Raw genomic sequence first — 15,000 nt, forward strand, 5'->3', positions numbered from 1 at the left:
GCCAAATTATGTGATTATGGCCTTCATATCTTACATCGGAAATATAGAAATGATCATGGAAAATTAATTAACAGCTCCACATTACAACAATGGGTTTGTAGGCTGGATCTAGCTCGGCGCGCAGTTTCCATATCTAAACTTCACTCGTTCCTCCAATCATCTGGATATAAAAAAAATCCAGTTTTGTTTATTAATTGCATCATCTTCCTTACCTTGTAAGGACTTCATATGATTCCATTCACAGCATGATGATATTATCAAAAAAATAAGACACTTGATTTATCCGCTTAATAAGAAGCTTTCTTCCAGGTCTATCTTGGGAAAACGAAGGCTTTATTAATTAATCTTAAAGCGAAGTGGGTCCTTTTGAGATTGTTTGTAATAAAGTCATGTTGTTTTATAATAACAATTAACCGACATGATTTAAAAACGAATGGTAGCCTACTAGAGACCCGTTGCGAAAGAAGTGTTCTCCGCCTGTTTTTGTAGAAATTCAAGTTACAAAGAGTTGGGTTGCGTCAACGAACTAGAATCAACACATAAGAGCAGGCGCAGGTATCTCAGTGCACATTACGTGCGTCTAGTCTGATCAATAACACTGGTGGTGTTTTGAAGACTCATAAAATAAACAATGAGAAGCTGGTTAATTTGACACGCGAGGTCCATAATCACCTAATAACTGCCAGACTAATCATCTAAAAAAAGATCTGTAAGAATGATACCCACCCAAAAAAGAAGGCACAGTGCAACAGCCAAGCTTAGCAGACCTACATCAATAATATGTAGCCCAAACCGCTCATTTGACTGCTGTGACGGAGATCGTCACGAATGATGTCAAGCAATATTGCAATTACAGGACACTTTTTATGCAGACCCGCTTACATCCAAAGCGACATTGTCTCTGTTGCGCTGTCGTCGAGTTTGCAGTTTTTATTTTTATTAAAACGAGATAGTCCAAAGTGCCAAAGCCAAAGCTGCCCGCATTGCCTTTCATAGTCTGCACTCTGCATACTTTACTGTCATTTTGGGCCAAGTAGATGTTTAATTCCAATACTTTGATTGAAAGCGAAGCATCGAGGAGATTCTTGTTATCTGCTTGAGTTCTTTCATGTGTCCTCGACTTCATCTCTGTATTTTCCCGTGGACGTATCATTTCTGAATATGGCCACATTTGAAGTAACAAAACCCCTGATTTCAAATACATAACACCAATATGCTGATATTATTGCGCAATAATAGCCTATAATAAACGTTGGTGAGCAGTCACCTCAGAAGGTATAAAGCCTACCTCAGACCAATTGATTTAACACGAAATGAATAATGTCTTCTAGGATCAGATCGTTTGATTCCAAGCTATAGGGCTAAATCAGGCATTACGGTCAACACCTGTTATTCACACAATCTGTATCGTTTGAGGTTTCCCAATGCAAAATAATATTGGACTTGCGCTGATAATGAAAAATTGAATTAAATTCAACGTCTGATATGTTTGCAGTTGACAACTGCTCCAAGCAGCACTTTTGACAGACCATTGTATGTGCGGGCCTCTACCGAGGGCTGCCATCCACAATAAAGTTTAGTATACCTGCTGTAAACTTTATTGGCTGTGTAAACGCATTGCTGGAATTAGGCCTATGAGCCGAGATGGAATGGCGACACAATCATGGCTCATCTGTCTCTGCAGAACAGGGGATTTGGAAATTTGTATCTAAAAACACGCATTGCTTTGGTTAATGTTTAGCGGGAATTAAAACGTGTCTATTTAATCAATGGGCCCAGAAAAAGCAAGTCCCACTATTATCACTTATTATAAAGGTGAACAATGTATGTATTTAAAGCCTGGAATGAAACGCACAGTGTGGTCGTTCATGGAGCGTTGAAAAACATTGCCCCTCTTGTAAGACTATTTTTTTATTTTGGGAGTGGTAGGCTATTTGAGAGAGATGCTGATGCTTTTCTCAACAAATATGGCTATTTTGCGAAGACTAGAACTAGCTTCTAAATATATATATTAAATACGTGGTATTAACAGACGCAGGGTCCATCAGTTTGACTCGCCGGGAAATGAATGCGAGACACGTTTAGGCCTTAATGGAAAACTTTTCAATTAGGGATGTGAAGGTTTTACAAGGCTGGCTCTCGCTCTTGCCTACCTGTCTGCCTTGGTCTCTATCTCTCTATTTTCCCTCCATATGTAGGCCTATTTAAATTGTATTTTTTTTTCCTGGGATAGTGTGTGTTTTATCATCATGTATCTGCAATATTGTACAGTTAAAATACTCGTTATTAATCAAGCATAAATAACAGACTATTCTCAGTCATATTCAGGTGCAAAATCGAACTGCAAAGCCATTTCGTCTTTCTCTATTTAAGCTCGGTGTGCTCTAAAATAACGGGGAAGAGATGGGCGCAAGCATTCCTGGTTGTTAAAGGGAGAAATTTACAGCTGAGTAATAAAAGTTTACGACTGAATCCATTCTGGGATTGGTTGCAGCGATCCACGTGGCATACGCTCTCTGAACATGAACTTTATGCTGTTGTCTCTTCTCTGCTACTTCCGTTGTATCACTAGCGGACTGCGCTTGGATGTAAAAAATGTCGCTTTCTTTCCTGTTCTGACTAAAAAACAAATGTAATTCGTCCTATGATGTTTGGTGAGATACGTTCAGCCTTCCGACCACCTCTGACAGAGGCGCTTGGCGACAGTCGCCGCCTCTCAGCCTCTCTGTCTGAGGCGTTGATCCCCCAGAGGCGAAAGGAGCTCCATGGAAGAAGAGACAGAGCACGTAGCCGCTGAGAAAAATCCCTCCGATAAGGGTGCCTCCTCCTTCAATGTCGCACCGTGGTTTGGAGATAGCATAGCGTCCGATATGTGTGCGTATCCTCTCGCCACAATGACCCTTTCATCCGATTCGCCCCGACGTCGCTCCAAACGGCGGGCCACCAGCCGGGTAAGAAAATGACGCTCTTCTTGTGACTGTTGTTGTAACTGTGACGCCCGATTTCTGGGTTTAAACAAGCTTTCATGATGGATAGATATTGGAAGGATATTGGAAATACATGTTTGAGTGGCTTCCCTGTTAGGATACGGCGGTGACCTGACCCGTAACCTGAGATGATATCCGCTGATGTCTCTCATTAATTGCGTTAACCCAAAACGTATTCAAATGATGAGCGGAAGATACACAAGGTTCTTTGCGGTATCAGCGGTGACATAATGTTGCTTAACTGTTGTTGACATGCAAAGTTTGGTAATTTACATGCGGTTTCTACAGTGTCGTGTTACAAGAGTGTCGCGGAGAAAGGAAGCAGGAAATTGCATTATTATATATTATTATTCAATTCGAAGACACGCTCCCATTACCTTTCATGTTTATATTTTTTAATACACGCGGGGAAATGCATGCACACACCCCACCACACACACACACACACACACACACACACCACACACACACACACACACACACACACACACACACACACACACACACACACACACACACACACACACACACACACACAACACACACACACACACACACACACACACACACACACACACACACACACACACCACACCACACACGCAGGCACTAACACACAAGTTGCAGTGCCTCCTAGCGAAGGAAATGGTAAAAGTGGAAGTGGGCGGGGTGTTACACGTGTTGGAAACTTGTCAATGGCAGTTTCTGTCTAATGACGGCGCGCTGCGGATGTAGACTAGCCGGGCTAATCCATTGGGTTAGTTCAAAGCGTCTACTGAGTGCACATCAATCGAGGTTAATAGATACTACACTTTTTCTTCAACTTTTAAATTCATTGTCATGATCATTTGTGTAATTCATCTTCAAATGGAAATATTCCATCACAAATCACTTAGATTATTATTATTTATTCCACAAATGATGAACCCTTACGTGATTCTAAGGTCAGCTAACGTTGCATTAGCAGCAAATAAACAAAACACAGGATCATCAAGGCATCTCGATGTTGGCCTTCCTATCATAAAGTATGTCTATAGTCCTACGTGCATAACATTTGTATCCAGAACACGCATGTTATAGTTTATGATTTTAAATAATTTATTTTCAGACTTTTTTTTATAAACAATAGGCCTACCCTTTGAAGGGGAAATGTATTTGTTTTTTATTTATAATGTATTGTGTTTTACAAACATTGTTTGACACATAATACAGCCTCATGAGTAAAAAAAAGGAAAGCGACAGAACGCTGTGATACACTTTATTTCACCAGATACACAATACAACACAAAGCCATGTTTCAATTTCAGTGTGTGTGTGTATGTGTGTGTGTGTGTGTGTGTGTGTGTGTGTGTGTGTGTGTGTGTGTGTGTGTGTGTGTGTGTGTGTTGTGTGTGTGTGTGTGTGTGTGCGTGTGTGTGTGTGAGTGTGTTTGCGTGTGCGTGTGTATGTTGTCTACGTGTGGGCTTGTGTGTGTGTTTGCGTGTGTATGTTTGTGTGTGTTTATGTGAGCGACAGATAGAGAGAGAGAGAGAGAGAGAGAGAGAGAGAGAGAGAGGACTGCGTGTTGGGTGAGAGAGAGTGAGAGATACAATTAAATGTGTGTGTGTGTGTGTGTGTGTGTGTGTGTGTGTTGTGTGTGTGTGTGTTTGTGTTTTGTGTGTGTGTGTTCGTATGTGTGTATGCGTGTGTATGTGTTTTTTTGTGTGTGTGTTTGTGTGTGTGTGTGTGCGTGTGTGTGCGCGTGTGTGTATGTGTGTGTGTGTTGTGTGTGTGTGTGTGTGTGTGTGTGCGTGTGTGTGTGTGGTGTGTGTGTGTGTGTGTGTGGTGTGTGTGTTTTGTGTGTGTGTGTGTACGTGCACGTGTGTGTCTGTGTGTGTGGTTTAGATAGGCATAAAGAACGATCATGAATTTTCAGTGCATTGTGCAGTAAATTTCTGCAAAGAAGGTTTATCTTTTGGTATTATATTGTTGTGATTTTAGACGTTAAATTGTTGGAGATTGTTTCCTGTTGGGGGGATTTCAGTCGTCCTACAAAATGTTCAGGAAGTCATAAAAGAGTTTACAGCCTACAGTTAACCCCGTTGTTTGCTTTTCCTTACAACGCGTTGCTGTTGCAGAGGCTCGTTTCCGTTAATTGCTCCTTAGTTGTGTGCCTGCAGAAAGCAAAGAGAGAAAGACAGAGAATGTCCTCAAACAAAGAAAATATACCCACACCTTTGAGGCCATTTCGATGCTATTTAAAATGTTAAGTAAAAAGTTAAACAGGAATTCTGACTCTCCAATATTGGATTGTCTCGGCACCGTATTAAACAGGCTTACAATGAACATTTCTAAAGACTAAGGTCTATATTTAAAGAAGTGGTCATTTTACCCGGCATAGCCTAATTTGACCTACTAATGGTCATAATTTATGAGGTGTAGATTGACGGGCGCCCATTGGGAAACCGTTCCCCGAGTGCTTAACGAACACAAAGTCCTACACTTCCGGGGCAGTCTGCAGGCTGTTACCGTTGTTAATGCTAAAGTTAGATGAATCTGGTCAAAATAATGTCAACCGGGTAACATATTCACCGATCAGCTTAAATGTCCTGCTCCCTTGAAGGCCTGTTATGTTTCATTAAGGCAGGCTATCCTACCCTTATTACTTCTTCGATAGTATAGCTGTTTGTCAGAAAATGCAATAATATAGGCCTAGGCCTACGTCCATATCTGGACGCCTGTCATACAAGGGGAAGATCCCTTAGAGTTTTGGTTACACCTTCCATCAAGATGCACCTGCGAAATACAGACTTATAATTAAAAACGAACAAAGCTGCTGTATAATTATTTGTATAATTCATTGTATGTAGTGTTGTTGTTGGAATTCAAGTTCCTTACATTTTCCCTAAGGCTCACGGTGAAGTCGATGCTTTTGTTATCCTGAAATGTGCCAAAATATGGATTAAGCAGACGTTTTTCCTTGTGTTATGTTCTAAGAAATATTCAAGAATCCGCATAACTACGTTTGCAATAGGAATGCAAACCTGAACCAAACGGGCTCTCTTTACTTCCTAAGTCGCATTCTCCCACGGGCGGCAATAAAACACTAAAATACCTTTAAAGGACCCTCAGTTCTCTGGACTGATCCAACCAGCCTCCGCTGCTCAGCCGCTATTCCTTTCCCAGACACAATCTCCCAACTTCTGATAGAAGTTTTAGATAACAACCGGCCACCAATAAATATATAATACCATAATGATGTGTATAGATATGCTTATTAAAGGTGGCATAATGTATAATTGCTGGGTCGCATTTAATTAGTACTGAAATTAAGAAGCTGCGAAACTATCTTTCACGGGCTTGTGAGTCATTTCAAAAAAATAATGCGCAAGAAATAATCAGCGCCGATCTAAGGAGACAATTTGCAACCAATAATTTGTTATCTATTAAAAACACAAATGGACTGCGGATATGTGTAGATTTTTAATAATAATTTTATTTTATTTAGATGAAAATATGCTACAGCTATAACATAGGCCTATAAAATAAAAAAAACGAAAAAGAAGGTGGATGATTTTCAGAAGACTCACCTATTTCATAAAAATCTAATTCTTATTATAGCCTATGCTCTGCTGCCCTGAATCTGTGCCGTGCGGATGTCCCATATGGTCACAAATAAGGCAAAGGGAAACTTTTATTGCACCAGTTCCTTCCTCCTCTTTGTTCTTCTCGCTTCTATGTTCCATTCAACGTCCAAAGCAATAGACCAAACAGTGCTGCACGATTAGACTGCAACTATCTATCCTACTCAAGAAATCAATATCGTGAAACACATCGACCAACGGAATGCTCATGCCACATTATACATCAAACTATTGTGGGATTAATTTATTAATAATGACCTAGAGGATACATTATGTTAATCAAACACTGGGTTTATTTTCAATCAATTGAGGGATTTTATTTTAACACAAAAATAATGCATGGCAAGCTTGAATGAAAAAAAAATAGCTGCATCAATTCTGTTGGACGTGTTTTATGAGGAGGGCACATGATGGAAAAAAAAAAAGCAACCGGCCCTTAAAATAACAAGCTTTGTGATGATGAAATTCATGAACGGGAAGGCGGTTTGTCTAGATGACAATATGTTTACAATAGGTGCTTTTTTTTTTTTTCGGATTATAGTCCAGACACAAATGCCGGACTCCTATTGTGCATTTCTAACGCAAACGGTTCCCTCGACTTGTTCAAACCCATAAGCCACAACTCCACATCTCAGATAATTATTAGTTCCATTTCCTCCCGCCATGTCAAGGAATGTCGGAGCTTTATTTGGAAAGATGGAGAACTTCAGTCTTCGCTTTGCATTTGAGAGAAAGTCCTCTCCTATGGTAAAAATAATATTGGGTGTGAACCTGTACATTATTTGGACCTTTAGTTGGATGGAATGAGGTTGTACATGCGGCCTAGTGAAGAAGGCGGCTGTACCGAGTGGCTTGTGACGAAATGGTCTGACGCAGGCTGGACAATCGCATAACTGAACCGATGATCGACAAAAGGGCCGCCGAAAAACCTTGTTGATATCAGCTCCTTTCTCTTTTAGCCTTTACATGCAGACTGCAGATCCGCGGTAATACCGTAAATGTAGCCCTATACCTCCAAATGTTGTACAAAAGCTGTTCATTCTCCTCTTCCAGCTTGCTGCTCGTTGTTGCAGAGCTTTTGCTGTAGGTGTTTGGAAACTGGGGAATGTCACTTGTTTTATTGCCCTCAGAGAAGAGAGACCATAAACGCATTCTTACCACCTCAACCCTCCCCCAGTGCACTCAATAGAAGCCACAATAGTTGAAATGACACATTCTATTTATACACATTATAATGCCACAACAAAAAAGTTATTTTCTATTCAGAACGTTTGATATGAATTGGCTAAATGTATAATATGCAGACCGAGCATGTCAACAACATCACACAGAACGCGGTGTGCAGTACGGTTTAGATGGCTTACATACATGAAACACTACAGAAATAAACACACTCTATCTCTCTCATTCTCTCTCTCACACACACACACACACACACACACACACACACACACACACACACACACACACACACACACACACACACACGCACGCACGCACGCACACACGCACGCGCACGCACACGCACACGCACACTCACACTCACACACACTGAGTCACACAGGTACCGTGTCGTTAGATATCCTGTGTAATTTATTTTTCAATTTTTTATAAAATGTATAATAAATCTGACAGATGTAAAAGGAATTTTCTTTATGTTTTGTGATATAGCACAGCCTTTATAATATACAGAGCCTAAATCGAGGTTTTGGTATTTATTTGACTTAATTATCCGTGCGCCGGCAGGCTAATGAACTTCAAAATGTGTATTTCCACTAAGAAATGCTGTAGCAACGACCAGTGTGAGTGCTCTGTGTCGTGTTTGTCGGAGTTTTAACAGTAATGTAGCTCTGAGCTAAAAGCTACAGTTTCTCCTCCACTCCTGCCTTTCAATTGGCGGAGAACGGTCAGCTGACATTGTCATATTGTCTCTCCCGGAGCCAAGGCTCAGCTATAACACTCGGGTTTGAGCGGCTTACCGGAGATTGGAAATTAATAATATTGAATCCTCAAAGTGGGTTAGTTGCATTGAGAGTATCAGAGGGTGAGAGAGGGTTTCATTGTGAAAGGTGTCGTTTTGGTGAAATTAGAAGGAGAGCGGATTTACAGTGAAGGGATTTCAGAGGAGAACGATAAAGAAGTGGGGAGAGTTGGAGAGGGTTAAAGACAAGGTATGAATTCTTATTTTGCAAATCCGTCGATCTCCTGCCATTTATCCGGTGGTCAAGACGTCCTACCAAACGTACCCCTAAATTCCACCACCTATGACACTGTCAGACACTTTTCGTCGTACGGGGCTGCTGTGAGCCAAAATCGGATATATGCACCTTTCTACTCTCCTCAAGACAACGTCGTGTTTGGCTCTGGCCGGGCGCAATACGAATATGGATCAAATGTGTTTCTTCAAGACAAAGATGGGCTACCCAGCTGCAGACAAACAAACATGGGACTTAGTTCACAGAGCCACATCTCACAGGAGTACACTTTGGATCAGGCGAGGGGAGGCCCAGGAGCAGAAGAGCAACGTGCCGATCTACCCGTGGATGCAGCGAATGAACTCACACAGCGGTGAGTTTTACTACGACAAATAATTAAGGAAATGGGCCAGTTTTACGATATGTCTTACCAAAGGAGTAAGTTACTTTTTATGGCCCCATAAACCATTACTGTATCCACTCGACTTGTAGATGGGCCTTTTCAACATGCAAACAAACAGCTTTCGTTTTGAATGATTTACAGGTATGGTATTTGAACACGGTGTATTAGAAAGTTATTATTATCCATGCTTCCCTTGTTTAATTTTAACAAAATAAATCTGTGCAATAAGGTGCAATTAAATGCAGTTTAGTTGTTTTTATCAATTCTGTGTTTTGGTTATTGTCACCTTGATAATGTTTTTTCCAACAAAAGCCTGATAACAAGTCAATCGTTTTACTATAGAACTTCACAGGGTCATATCCGTGCGTCTAATTGTGTCATGCTCTTTATAATTACAAGGTTTAACCACATGCTGTCATATCATTTGATCCCATATAGGTGTAGGCTACGGGTCCGACAGACGCAGAGGACGTCAGATCTACTCTCGCTACCAAACACTGGAGCTGGAAAAGGAAGTTCCACTTCAACCGCTACTTGACGAGGCGCAGACGCATAGAAATCGCCAATGCCCCTTGTTTAACAGAACGCCAGATCAAAATCTGGTTTCAGAACCGCCGCATGAAATGGAAGATAGGAGAGCTAACCTGACGTCCACAGTGACTGGATCTGAACAGACAGCAGCCACTCAAGAGGAGGAACGCAGTGATGCGGAGGAGAGGAAGGAAGAGGGAGAAGAAAAAGGAATGAACACGAGCTAAAATGAAAGGGAGATAACGATGGATACCCAACAACACTACCTAAAAGATGTATGGACCAGAGACTTAACTGCATGAAAACAGCTGTACTGCGCTCTCGTATTAATCTCATATCTACATTGCGAGCGCTTGAATCAAATAGAGAAGTCCACATTCCTGCGGGCGTCAACACATGGCACACGCGGACTATCGTAATAGTGGGAGCGTGTAATTACATTTCATTCCAGTTTGTGTTGGTGTGATAAAATAAACATATTGATTTCAAAATTGTTCCACATATTGAAGAAAAAAGTATCCTATTTGTCCCGAACACAATCCATCACTGTAAACCTTATCACTCCCCCCTCAAACCAGCAGTGTTGGCCTAAGTCAGACTTAAGTGGACATTTTCCATTAACATTCCATATGAAGGATCAGGACGCTCACGTATTTTTACAACTCTAATGTAATAGCCTATTCTAGTTGCACGGGATAAAACACGCAGGAAACGGAGATGCCTGTATATTCAAAGTAGTATTATATTATGTAAATCCTGTGAGGACTTATGTGCATTTAACCGCTTTGATAGCCGCTTTATAACTCTGAGCTTAGTCATTTTTCCATTATTAGACTCGATAAGCTTTTCTCGTGAGATAGATTTGTACATTAGTAATCCGTCACTTGTTTTGGGTTACAAATCCATGTTTGTCGAAATTGTGTATTATAAGAAATTATCAATAAAATATTTGTAAAAACATTTATCCTTTTTCTACTTACCATTTAGTTTGGGATTGGTTGAGGCTGATACGGTTGGGGTCCACCTCAAATGATTGGTAATGACGCTGGGTATTCACAATACGCGTGATCGGCCTAGAGTTTACGGTAAATGTCTGGAGATGAGGACGATTCCGAATAAAGCCTCAACGTTGTTGGTGTCTTTCTTTGAGAGGCTGATTATAACGATATAGGCTATATAACTATATTTGTATTATAAAACAAGTACCAGTAGGCTACGACGACAGTAGGCATACGCACGTGTTTATTATAACAATAACCATCAGAACATTCTCAAGTGTCTCTAAGTTGGTGGTAATCAATTATTGTTATTATTATAATTTGTATCATGATAACGATTATTATGATGACCATGATTATGATGATTATTATTATTATTATTATTATTATTATTATTATTATTATTATTATTGGTTTATTTGGTGAACAGTAGTTATAGCTTTGTGCCGCGCAGTTGCGCAATGAGAATCGCATTAAGATTGTCTTTGTGGGGCACGCACCATGGCTTATTAGAGTGGTGGTGGTGGTCTGTGTGTGTGTGTGTGTGTGTGTGTGTGTGTGTGTGTGTGTGGTGTGTGTGTGTGTGTGTGTGTGTGTTGTGTGTGTGTGTGTGTGTGTGTGGGTGTGTGTGTGTGTGTGTGTGTGTGGGGGGGGGGGGGGGGGGGGGGTGGACATGATCGCCCTGCCCTATACCCAACACCAGATGACGCTCTTGTCTTATAGTCTTGCCATTTTCACCAAAACCCCTACTTGGTCTTAAACAACTAACAGCCTAAAGTTTACCGGACACGTTTCTCCTATTCATCAATATCTCCATTGAGTATCAGGCCAATTTATGACTGGCCAACATTTGCACGTGATCCCACACAAATACCCCATATTTGGGCAGGGTACGTCGTATCAAGAAAAAATAGATACCATATAGCCTAACCCACCTATAAATCCTGCTTTATTTTTTTGAACCGACAGCTCCGAAATTCAAGAAGGCTACAAAGAAAAGCTATGCTCAACAAAAGACCGAAATAGCAGATACATACAGCCTCTATCTACCTATCTCTCTATCTCTCTCTATATATTCACAGCGTTGAACATAAACTATAGAAAGTCTATACTTCAAATGTGCTCTTGACATTTGCGCGTTTATTCTCATGCAATCAAGGCAACTTCTCCATATTATGTTTAGCTTCGATAACTGTAGTTCTTTATCTGGGCGCCAGTCCAGTCGATACGAGGGTGTTAATGTCAGCGGGATATTCACTTCTCACGTCCCGCCAACCTCTGCTGATCGGGAGGAGATGAAAACTCGCCTGCGTGGCAGTACGGATCTCCCTGCAGCGCCTGGACGTGAGTTCACCATGGTCTCCGGCAGCTCCGTGGACCCGGGTGCTCTCAGCTACAGCAGGACCGGGCTGCTGGCCGAGGGGACTGACAGAGACATGGACCATAGTGGGAAATCCACGACCAACACCGAAGGCAACGAGAGGAAAGTCGAGAGAACGCATGCGATTAAACGTAACACAAATTTAAGCCAGCATCAGGAGGGTGAACCACGGCCACAGATTTATCCCTGGATGACAAAACTACATATAAACCACGGTAAAGTTTGCCTATTTTCTAATGTGCCACAGAGAAGGTTTCCCCATCGTGGCTGCTGCACTTCTTTTCCCATTCCAAATTTCCTCTTCAGTTTTATAGGCCAAACGCAGGAAATAATAAAAACTCTCGGTCATAAATTTTATGACAAAGGCATCCATTGCTCGTAAACCTGCTCCGTTACGGTGAAGAGGTGATCTCTGGGCTGATTTATAGATGTATAATTGGATAACAGAATAATCTTTGATACAATTATGAAATAGCCTAACATTGAGCATTGCTGTTTGACTCATTTTTTTTTATTTCATCACTTTTTGGACGTGTCAATTGTACTCGTTTGTCAGGCCATGCATTCTGTTATCAACTCTCTTTTTGAAGAGATTTAACCTTCATTTGAACTCTGGGTAAAATCAAGCCCTGACCTATTGCTGAACTCTTCACGTCGAACAGATATGGGTAGACCTGCCTTTTTGTCCAGGCTTGTAATGGAGCCACTTTTAGCCCATGTTGGCCATTTTTTGCTGAGATTATGTGCATTTTGATTGGTAACAACATTGAAATAACGTTGAAATGGTTAGGGCCAATATGCCAACACTGCATGCATTTAAAAAAAATGATAAATATTTTATGAGTAATGAGATATTGTCTTTCCTCTCCTGTGCTTTTTCTTTTTAATATATGTACACGTGTAGCTTCTAAAGGCCAACACATATTTAATAAGTAAAGGCAACTATTGCATTCGATGCCTTAAAAAACCCTGTGAGAGTAGACCTTATGTAATTCTGTGTGTATTTCTCGTAAGACATGAAAGCTAACTGATTTTAATACCACTTCAGAATCGGAAGGTAAACGTTCACGGACCAGTTACACCCGCTACCAGACACTGGAGTTGGAGAAAGAATTTCACTTCAACCGGTACCTCAGTCGCCGCAGGCGCATAGAGATCGCCCATACCCTGTGCCTAAACGAGAGGCAGATCAAAATCTGGTTCCAGAACAGACGTATGAAGTGGAAGAAGGACTCAAAGATCAAAGTGAAGGAATAAGCAGCACGCCCGTGAACGCAGTGTACATAGCACGCTGCGGAGAGTTGCGTGACCTCCAGATGAACCTCTCGGAGCAATGACATCATGACACCGTGCTATGTGCTTCATCACCAATTATATGTCACTTCCTGCAGTTTGGGATCTAATGTATTGAATATCACTCAGTTTGATCAATTGCTCTACATTTCTAAATTAATTTGCCGCCCATGTGACGATAGCCTTACTTTACCTCGCCGAGGGCCGGAGTGAAGATGAGTGGTTGAGCCACACTGAAAGTCTTTCTTAAAGGCTAAATAGTTGAAGGCTTTACAGTAGGCCCACATGCCAATTATATTCCATGTTGTCTAATTAAGATAAAAGCAGAATGTTAACTGATAGCCATGCCATTACTGTCAATCTGGCAGAAAAGTTTTTAAACTAATCCAATAAACCTACGTATTAATCAAAGCATAATGCTTTTAAAATTTCACTAAGTTATCATAGCCAGCACTTAGTCAATCACTTGTTAAGATTGTCGTTTGGCCTTTTTTTTTCATTTTTATTTTATTTTAAAGATGCCCACGTTAGGAACGTCGTTGTGGTGTTAGTGAGCTGTTAGTTGTGATTGTTTTGTTAGGGTTATATGCATGTAACACTATGTCATTTACTATTTAGGATTGTGCAATGATATTGTTGTATTATTCAATTGAGGTCCTTTTTACAGTTGGTAAGCTTAAGAGGTATATAGGTCTAAGGAATAACAGAACTGTTCATGTATTAATTGTAATCAATAAAAAAAAAACAGAATCATCAAATGATCTAATCCTTTTTGCATTATTATTTTATTATTAATATTATTATTTTTGCTCTTTTTACAAGTTGCACTTCAGTGACAACAAAGGAAGTTGTGGTTTGAATACATTTTGGATACATATTTAACCAAAACAAGTCAAAATCTGAAATTTGTCAGGATGTCAATCAACTGATGACTCAATGACTCGATCATGTTTAGCAAGTATTTGTATTGCGAGTTTGTTGTATTTTTTTTTTTTACACTATTTCAAGGAGTGACAAACGCTCCAGTTTAAAGCCCTATAATAAAACTTTATTGCCCCCTCTCTGCCACTTCACCGCGCTCCCTTTCCTGTTTGGTCAGGGTAGGAAGGCGCTCTGCCTGTGATAACACGCGTTACATTGGAACATGGATGCAAACCAGTGGTTCCTATAACCACACCATGATAAGACATCGCGAAAACCCTTCCCCTTGGTCAGATCTGAGAAAGTGCCGCACCGTGCGTTTATTTAACGACGCCCATATAAAAGAAGACTAACTCGCATGCAAGCAGAGTACACACCATGATCTCAGCCCATATTCTCATTTTACTTAAAGTAAATAAAGATCAACTCACCTTTCAACTAACAGATCCTACTGAACTCTCCTTTACAGAAAACTGGCTAGCTCAGAGTCCACTTACGTATAGGCTACTCTGTGTACAGGCAGGCCTTAACTTTAAGTGGACAATATCGAATCCCCTTTTCTATGTCTTTCTTTTAGCGTATTTTAAAGTTTACAAGGTTACTTATGCCAATCGCCCCAAGCAGGGTCTGTGAATGGTGCATGGGAGGCACGTGGTGTCATTTAAGTG

General features: G+C 40.8%; 2 protein-coding genes and 1 long non-coding RNA gene across 3 annotated transcripts in view; all 3 read left to right on the top strand.

Annotated features, from left to right (window-relative positions):
- Nucleotides 1-2,507: 2,507 nt before the first annotated feature.
- Nucleotides 2,508-15,000, top strand: part of LOC115543646 (uncharacterized) — an 18,396-nt gene continuing 5,903 nt past the window's right edge. Inside the window, exon 1 of the long non-coding RNA XR_003976734.1 lies at nt 2,508-2,951. This is a non-coding gene — a long non-coding RNA (uncharacterized LOC115543646). The remainder of the gene's footprint in view (nt 2,952-15,000) is intronic.
- On the top strand, nt 8,156-10,703 carry hoxc6a (homeobox C6a). The gene is given in 5 exon segments (XM_030356052.1): nt 8,156-9,104; nt 9,106-9,178; nt 9,647-9,723; nt 9,725-9,838; nt 9,841-10,703. Coding segments are annotated over 5 exon segments (711 nt in total). The 5' UTR covers nt 8,156-8,783; the 3' UTR covers nt 9,967-10,703.
- On the top strand, nt 11,416-14,472 carry hoxc5a (homeobox C5a). The gene is made up of 2 exons (XM_030356064.1): nt 11,416-12,333; nt 13,167-14,472. Exons 1-2 carry the CDS (start codon nt 11,886-11,888, stop codon nt 13,373-13,375), a joined length of 657 nt encoding a protein of 218 aa, XP_030211924.1. The 5' UTR covers nt 11,416-11,885; the 3' UTR covers nt 13,376-14,472.

This window comes from Gadus morhua, chromosome 1, assembly GCF_902167405.1.
Source record: "Gadus morhua chromosome 1, gadMor3.0, whole genome shotgun sequence".
Lineage (NCBI taxonomy): Eukaryota > Metazoa > Chordata > Actinopteri > Gadiformes > Gadidae > Gadus > Gadus morhua.

Excerpts from the sequence above, each read along its gene's own strand:
- hoxc5a (XM_030356064.1), top strand. The coding sequence starts at position 11,886 with ATGCAATCAAGGCAACTTCTCCATATTATGTTTAGCTTCGATAACTGT. Across the intron at positions 12,334-13,166 it reads AAAACTACATATAAACCACG|AATCGGAAGGTAAACGTTCA; the intron begins GTAAAGTTTGCC and ends ATACCACTTCAG.